Genomic DNA, 8,754 nt, shown 5'->3' on the forward strand with positions numbered 1-8,754 from the left:
TTGCTAATAAAACCTATATATTTTCGACATTATAACCTTGGATACGTAGTGTCAACAAATACTGTAGTTTTATTTTGAAATTCTAAACAAGAAACGCTGCTGCGTATTGCAGCTGGCGCGACATTGACTCGCTCTCAGATTGGAGGGAGGAGTGAACGGAGGACAACACCTTCCATTCTTCACCTGCAACAGGTACAAACCACACTTACTGTCATTACATCGCGGATTTTAAAAAAAATCAGCTATTAAACCTGTAAACAGACCGTAATGCACGTCTCATATTTCCATTTCTTATCATTAAAAAATACCATATGAGAACAAATGAGAGGGAAGGGCTGTGGATGAACAAGACGATCTGAAGGCAAACAGCTGAGGGATGCAGAACCTCGAGTGTGAGAATGCCCGTTGTTTTACAAGGACAAACACTTTTACCTCTGCAAATAATTACCACTCAGTTGGCCTTTAATTATTAGGTCCTGGTGAGAGTTTTGTGATGTAGTTTTATTTGTTGAACAGCCTGGTGATGAAAAGCCACTGCACTGTGCTTATCTGTGTTTGTTACCGGTCAATTGTTGTGGGTGTTGCCAAAAAAAGACTTTCAACAAAGAGCTCACGGCTCCTCCTGGTGCTCCCCGGTGAGTTCCGTCCCTCCACCTCAGCGACTTTTTGACAGTTAACAAGGGGGCTAATTTCGGTCACCGAAGACCGCGAACAGAGAAGACACGGAGCGAATGAGACTAATAACGCGTACTAGCGGTTGCCTCGTTCTCCTCCGGCGAGGGCCAAGCGGCGCTGTAATCACATCTGTCAACTGATCCTGGAGAATTCTGCAGGATCCGATCACATCCTCGGTCCCCAGACCGGCTCAGACACCATCATCTCACAGGAGAACAATATTACGGGCCTAATGGAAAGGACAAATGACAATATTTTTAGGGTTTCCGCAAAGCAACAGCAAATTAAATGTATTTAGGTCTGCAAATACTGACAATTTTGTGCGGTAGTTAAGCTTATCATATATACATTATTGATACTATCGCTTCAGTTTTACACATATTTCCTTTACGCTTTGAAGTAGGAGGATTTTTTTCTTTATTTCTTATTGAATTAATTCAATAACTGAATATATTAATTTTTTTGTCACATATCGTAATGCAATGTATGATTTTAAATCTCTTATTTACAGATCTTCCAGTCTTGAATGGAATCCCTATAATATGAACAATTTCCCCCCAGAGGTTTAATAGCATTTCTGGTTCCTTTCACGTCTCATTTCTTGATTGTCAATTTGCATATCTTCTGTCAAATATCACAAAGCCCAATCAGCATTATGATTAATTATGAGACAAATCTAGAGCCCATCTGCTGTGCTTGCACGTAAGAGGAGTTAATTAAGCTGCAGCTAACTTTTTTATGCAGAATTAAATTTTTTAAACGTTTTCATGCATGTTTAATTAGCATACGAAATATTTGCTGGATAAACAAAGCTGTTGTTTTATTAGGCCGGTTGACTTCGAAATTAAAAATGGATTTCAAAAGGTAAATTAACATTTTTCTATTAGTTCGACTTTGTAATTAACTTCCCTCTCGATTATCAGGTGCATAACAAGTAGCGTGGAGTTCAGTGCAACTGAATGAGTTGTTGTTGAAAACTCATCAGGCAAACTGTCACAATTCTTTCCATCAATTAAAGGAAATGCATGTTTCCTCAGCATTTGTTTCTTCAAGAATGGACAGGACATAGTGAACAAAAACACCACACATGGTAAGTTTGTAGCTATTGTTTATTACATCCTTCTGTTGGGCCAGACCAAACAGTGACTCTTCCAACAAAGATAAATTAGCCCCCTTGTTAACTGTCCGCACCTCTACACAGGTACTGCTGACTAACATGGAACTTGGCTCACAAAGTCCTCTAACAGCCTGAAACAGACGAGCCGTATATGCACACGTTCATACAAGCACTTAATACAGAAAATTAAGACTTAACTGTTTATTACTTGAGTGTGTCCAAGAGATGCTAATTGTCCTTTGTAGCTGCTTTAACACACACACACACGCACAGACACACATTCCAGTTGAGTAATTTGTTGTATTCATCATTTTGAGAACAATTCAGAGATAACAAGCACAACACTGGGGGGGAAAAAAAAAAACGGAAGTAAATAAGTACAAAGCCAATATTTCCAAAGCAACAGTGAAAAGTCCTGCACCCTACGGGCTAAAAGAGAAACTCCGTCTGAAGAATGAGAGAAGCTCCGACAATTTTTCCAGGCTAATGTCTTATTCACCATCTACCCACAGCGCTGCTACATACATACTTTTGGGACACAGGCACTCTAACATTCAAACACATCAAATCTAAGCGTACAGCCATCACAAACCCATATATTGATCAGTAGGCCCATAAGAGGAGGTTTGGATAGCAAAAAATAAAAAGAGGGCAGGTATAGAACAAAGGGTAGTGCAAGGTGAATGGTCTAGCCCTTGACAGGAACAGGGTTGAAACTCTGCACGTAACACTTGGACACGCTTGTCCCCCCCCCCCAAAAAAAAGAGAAGAAGAAGCTGTGAAACACATGCACAGTTCAAAGCTGAGGGGTTTGGGAAGTGGTGGTGGGGAGGGGGTGGTCAAACACTTTTCACTTATTAAAATCACATCCCTTGGTGCCATCAGCTGTGGAAGCCCCACCTGTTGGCTAGCTGCCACAGCAAGAAGCCTGGACACAGAAAGCTAGCAAAGACGTGCTAAGTCAGTGCTGTGGTTGACACGCTCAATCTCATGCATACGCTCAAGTTTCATACACACAATTATGATTTGAAGTTACAAAATTCTGAAGTACAGATTAACCGTAACACAGTCACATCTTCATCTGAGACATTTATGCTTTCGCTTTACTCTCAACTTCCTTCTCTCCGCTTTCTATCTCCATCTGCTCGTCGCCGTTCTCCTTGCTCTCGCTCTTTGTCTTCTCGGCCACTTTCTGTTCACAACAAAGGGGAACACACAAACAATGTCAGCACCTTTCTCACATTTCAATTCAAAATACAGTTCTGCCCTCTTCTGGTAACTGTGGATAAGACAGTCCCTTCACCTTTGAATCCCTCTCTGCAAACTTCTGGAACATGTTCGCGTAGGTGCGCTTGTCCTTCTCATGCTGCTCCTTGATTTGTTTCTGGCAGAGAGCCACCTGGGAACATGTCACGGGTGATGTCAGGCAGCCAAATTACGGAGGATTTTTACAGCACTTCTGATCAGATACACATTTATTCTAGTAACTATTTTGATTGGCGCCACACATACTCAGGGAATAGAATTCTTGGGCTTTGTCAGTGCATAAAGAGAAACTGAAAAATTGCATCCTATTCCTTTACGACTGGTTGTTTCAAATATTAAAATTAATTTGCCAGAGAAGCTCCAGCCCGTGATAACAGTCCCAGTTCTTGGGTGACTTGGCAGAATAATGGCTGTGGCTTTGGTTGAAAGTTGTGAAATATCCTTTGAGGTAAACAGTGTGATACCTGGCTTTTGGCAGCTTTGTTGGTAGGATACAGTTGAACAACTCGCTGGAAGTCATCTCTCGCCCTGTCAAATTCCTTCATGCCAAACAGTGCTTCTCCCCTCCGGAACAACGCCTTCTCATTGGACGGATCCAGCTCCAGAGCCTATAATTATTCACAGAGATGGAGATCGGTAAGTAAAAATAATCAGTTCATAACATTTCGTTGAGCCCCGCCAACATCAAGGAGTTGACATGATAATGATAATTTGGAGAAGACCAAAAAAAAGACAGTCGTATTGAGAATTGGTAGAATCTAGATGAATAGTTTTAGTTGCACTTAAACCAGGGGGCTCTTTGAGTAAAACCTTTGAAATCATTAAAAAAAAAAAAAAAAACACTACATAATTCAGCACACAACTCAGTGATTGTCATCCCAATGTCAGGCTGTGTTAGCTGCTGGTTACTATGGAAACTGAAAACAACTACCCTGCCAAACATCTCACTGACACCAAATCAATTAACGGGTTAACCTCTAGTATTTTAGAAACATTAAGAAGATATTAAAATAAAAGGTTTGAAAAATTCTTGTCAAGAGTGAATAAAGCCTTCAGTCTCTTCAAGTCAGTTGCATTCTAAAAATATAACAGCGTGTCAGCAATCATTAGATGCGTGTCTATACAAAGAGTGAAGTGTAAATAACATCAGGTGACGTGCCTTGTCACAGTTTTCGAGAGCATGGCTCGGCTCGTGAAGTTTCAGGGAGCACATGGCCAAGTTCAGATGTGCAGCCAGTCGCAGTGCTTTTGCTTTCTTGTCATCCTCCTCAGACAAACCAGACTCGTGTTCCAGCCATGACACAATCCTTTTGTACTGCACCAACGCCTGTTTGTATTTTCCCTCCTGAAAGCACAGGAAATCCATGCGTTAGTCAGCAACTGTCAAATGTTCCTGTTGTGATGTGTACCTGTCGCTGCACACCTTGAAATACTGCGTGCCCTTCTCTTTGACAACGCAGCTCTGTTCCAATTTCTCTGCCGTGTTCATCTCCCATGATTCTTTAGCCTTCTCAAAAGTTGACAGCTTGATCTTATACCGCAACATCGCCCCACCAGGAATGTTATACTTGGCATTTCCTGCAGTCCCAAAGCCATACCTATCAGAAAACAAGACAAAACCTTATTCATCACTTCTGTGGTGGATAAATAGTACACCTGCAGCACTTTAATTTAACAGTTGGGAGAGTAGAGTAGCTGGATTTATTTTCTGTTCTGTCACGTGTTAGATCCCTCTTCAATTGTAGCAGGCTGTGACTTGTTATCCATTTAATCAGTCACTTTAATCAGAAATCATTTGGCTATGTTTTATCACGCAATTTAATCGAATTACCTCTTAAAGAGAGGTAAATTCATATTTACACATTACATCACATATGTAGAATCTCAATATTTAAAGAACAGTTCTGCTTGAGATGCAGCAAATCAAATAAACCATCTTATATAATTATTAGAAAGGCACGGGCTGCTACGTACTTGGGCTTGACCAAGAAGAGAGCTTCTTCTCCCTGCTCCATAGCCATGATAGCCTTCTCCACTGCAGCTGGCAAGCCCAGACTTTCTCCATCTCCAATCTCAAATTTCAGTTCTCTCTCGTCAAACACGCGTCCCTCATGGTTACCCTGGATAGTCACTAAACAGGGGTTAAAGATCATGGGGTTAACTTCTGCTTCCATTAGCCACAAACATATTAACGCACAGCAGAATTCCAGGTGTGGGGCAGGGCTACAATTCCAAGCTTCTGATCATTATGTGTAACCTAATGAGGAATTTTGAGTGGAAAAGAGGAAGTTGAGTCTAGGCTCTTGTCCGGGTAAAACCACAACTGTCTTGGACTCTAATCATACATGCATAATTATATCATTTATATTATCTGTAAGACTTTGGAGTGATTCATCAAGTCAAATATCTGGACTTTCTCCACTACTAATACGTCTCTAAGTCAAACACTTGGCAAAGAGGGAAGGTACTCCACTTTGTTCTAGTCCAATCGTGTTCAGCATTCCGTCAGTATCATATTCCTAAAACACAAAGTTTACATTGCGAAACTACGAGTAGCTGCCTTCAGATACTTCAACAGAAAATGTAGCTGCATTTAGTGCTTGGCAGGTGTTATTTTTGGACCCAAACAACTAAAAGCGACCACTTTTCTATTTTAAGCAAGTCCACAACTAAAACAATCAAATATACCAGGATATACAGTCAAATTAATAGAACTTTACTATGACAGTCATTTTCAATTTGTTTAAGCAAACCTTAAAAAAAAATGTATTCTGTGTGCTGTTAAGTACTGTTTGTGGAATTTTGCACAGATATTTGTTCATATCACTGTTGGAGAGCATTTCTTTTTTGCCTCGAGAAGTCATCTCTAGTACAGGTGCAGAATATTGAAACGTTGGACTTAAGACACAGGTTCTCCTTCTGATGAGCAGAATGCATCTAGCATCTGTCCCACTACCCACCGCGAACAGACATCTAGAGTAGACTTTGCTCCTTGGACAGGCTTTGCTTCAGAGGATGAAACCACTTTACTGAGTAAATAATATTTTGATGACACCCCTGTACACGTGTTATTAACAATCTCAACCCGAGTGAAACTGAGAGGTGGCTTCACACATTTACAGTGGTTTCTAGTGCCAGTTTTCATGGTGGACTGAAATAAGCTATAATGTTTATTCCTTAATCAAAGCATCCATCCTCCAGCCATGTGCTTCCTATGTTTAAAACTAAATCATTCCGTGAAAAACAACTGAACAAAATGAGAAGGTTATTCTTCAAATCAGTCTTGACAAGTCGTCGAGCTGGTCCATGCACCAGTTTGCCCCAATCACAGACATGAACTGTACTGGCATACAAGCTTGTTGGTACAAGCCCTGCAGAGATTGTGCATAAAGATGAAATATGAACCTGGAAGTCCAGTTTGGAAAGCACAGTAGCAGTTTCTCCTTATCTGACGAAAGGGGTTTAAACCCAGTATTTTACAAGGCATTACACACAAAAAATGCTTCTGTTAAGAACAGTCTGGCAAATAAGTCACATTTTCCTGCTGGACTGCAACGAAGTGAGCCAGAAAAACATCTCAGCTAATCACGTTTCGGTTACAATCCTGTTAAACCACAACAATTGTTTTTGATCAAGGGTGGAGACACAGTTGGTGAGGATTAGTGTCACTCTGAATATAGTTTAATATCTCTTCTAGCACGCACGCACGCACGCACGCACGCACGCACACACACACACACACAATCTAGTTTGCAAAATTATTTTTCACACCTGAAATTTAATTTAATCACTATAAACTCCAGCTTTTAGTCTTCTGAAAACATTAATCAACAAACACTGTACAGCCCCATTCTAGAATAATGTGGTAAAATCAAGAGATGCATGTGGGGTGTGTCACTTAGATGACAGTTTACGTTAAAAGTATGCATTTATTCATTTTGATGTCTTTAAAATGAGCTAAAAACTAAGTGATATGAGATGAAACTAACTGCATAAAGTAGCACATATCAATATTACAGGGTGGATTTCCTCCATCTTGGTTTACCACTACTCGGTAACTGCTGAGAGTAGTGATGCATTACCTTCAACAGCAGCTCCTTCATTAGGCTTTGAATATCCCTGCCCTTTGGTGATGATGCGACGGATAATTCCTCCATCCTCATCCTCAGTTATGTCCTCGCCTCGAAACTCAAAGAGTTCCACCTACAAATGTGCAGACACAGAAGGTTTAAGCATTCACAAAAAGCTTTCTCAAAGACACAGGGTCAAGCAATATGTCACCCACAAAAAAAACAACACAACCCAAAAAACAGACTGTGGTTTAATTAGAAGCATTTAATTTACCTCAAAAACAAGAGTGGCATTGGGGGGTATCTTGGGTGGGCTGCCTGCAGATCCATATGCATATTCTGACTTACAGATGAGCTGGCATAGTTCCCCCACTTTCATTGTAGCAACGCCAATGTCCCATGCCTTTATTACTTGGCCTAAACACAAGAGATGGCAGCTGGAATAAAACTGGCTTTTACAACACTTGAAGGGGAATGTTCATGCTAAGACAAGATATGAACCAACCTTTGCCCAACTCAAATGAGAACTTCTCTCCTCTATCTCTGCTAGAGTCAAAATGAGTACCATCAAGAAGTGTGCCCACATAATGCACAAACACTTTGTCACCCATCATAGGGAGCTCTGTGCCTGTGCCTTCCCTTTTCACCAGCTGAAAAAGATACAGAAAGTAAAATAAGTGTGTCCTTCTGAAATAATCTCTCCAACAGACAAGTTAAACCGGCAACATAAAAAATTACCCATCATGCAGCTTGGTGTTTAGCATGTTAAGGGTGTTAACTGTAACGACATGTTCATGACCACACGATGCACGTGCGCTTATGGTCCCATAGCAATCGATAACTTCAGAATTAATCTGACTGTCTTTATCAACGACTTATTACGTGTGTTACTAGCACACAGATAATTAAACAATAATGCCAACAAAGTGAGGTCACAAGATAAATTACGTTACATTGTTAACAGAATTGCAACTTGTCAGGTTTAGCTCTCTTAGCTGTCTCATATCAAGTGCATGCGACATGTTAGCTGACAACAGCTAACGCTAGCTTAGCCGACAGAGCATAAACGCATGCAACCAGTTAACATCTAAGTCAACTAGCTGGGGAAGAATACAGGATCAAAACACTCGCATTTACCTTCAGAACACCTCCATCTTTCTTTGGCGTGATATCTTCTCCCTCCATTGGAATGGTGTGTTGTCCTTCACTTGCCTGCTCCTCTGCAGTCATCGTCATGAAGCAGATATCGCCTCCTACTCTGACCTGCACCACAATTCAAAGCACTGTCTAATCGTACTGTTTGCTAAAGCTAACTACTTCGCAAACAACGCCGAGTGCAGCAAGCAACAACCTGACTAAGCTAACGCTAGCTGGCTAACTACTGTCCGAAAGCCTAAGTTGTTTATCAAATCTGTTGCAGATCAAACACACGTTGTAGCTCGTAGCTAGCTACACTGAGACTCTACTATCGTTGTACACCAGTCACACTTGTACCCGGGCGAACAGCTAGCTTTCAGTGTCCACGTTGTCCCGCAGTTTGGCATCTGACAACCGCTTATAGAGGCCGAGAACTTTCCAGACATTCTGGAAGAAACCAGGGGGCTGAACCCACGCTAGAGGCGCTAC

At 41.1% G+C, this 8,754-nt stretch overlaps 1 protein-coding gene across 1 annotated transcript; it reads right to left on the reverse strand.

Annotated features, from left to right (window-relative positions):
* Nucleotides 1-1,771: 1,771 nt before the first annotated feature.
* Nucleotides 1,772-8,728, reverse strand: fkbp4 (FKBP prolyl isomerase 4). The gene is made up of 10 exons (XM_086208907.1): nucleotides 8,266-8,728; nucleotides 7,634-7,778; nucleotides 7,403-7,545; nucleotides 7,141-7,261; nucleotides 5,033-5,189; nucleotides 4,482-4,656; nucleotides 4,218-4,403; nucleotides 3,523-3,666; nucleotides 3,096-3,191; nucleotides 1,772-2,984 (listed from the first exon to the last, which is right to left on the reverse strand). Exons 1-10 carry the CDS (start codon nucleotides 8,362-8,364, stop codon nucleotides 2,883-2,885), a joined length of 1,368 nt encoding a protein of 455 aa, XP_086065033.1. The 5' UTR covers nucleotides 8,365-8,728; the 3' UTR covers nucleotides 1,772-2,882.
* Between the last annotated feature and the right edge of the window lie 26 nt (nucleotides 8,729-8,754).

Source organism: Aulostomus chinensis, chromosome 7 (assembly GCF_037954235.1).
Source record: "Aulostomus chinensis isolate RoL2024-O1b breed Wild chromosome 7, RoL_Achi_v1.0, whole genome shotgun sequence".
Classification (NCBI taxonomy): Eukaryota; Metazoa; Chordata; class Actinopteri; order Syngnathiformes; family Aulostomidae; genus Aulostomus; species Aulostomus chinensis.

Bases quoted from the DNA above. Each gene is read 5' to 3' on its own strand.
- fkbp4 (XM_086208907.1), bottom strand. From the start codon at position 8,364: ATGACGATGACTGCAGAGGAGCAGGCAAGTGAAGGACAACACACCATT. The intron at 7,779-8,265 runs GTAAATGCGAGT...TATCTTTTTCAG, and splicing joins AAGATGGAGGTGTTCTGAAG to CTGGTGAAAAGGGAAGGCAC. The intron at 4,404-4,481 runs GTGTGCAGCGAC...CTGTGCTTTCAG, and splicing joins AGGGCACGCAGTATTTCAAG to GAGGGAAAATACAAACAGGC.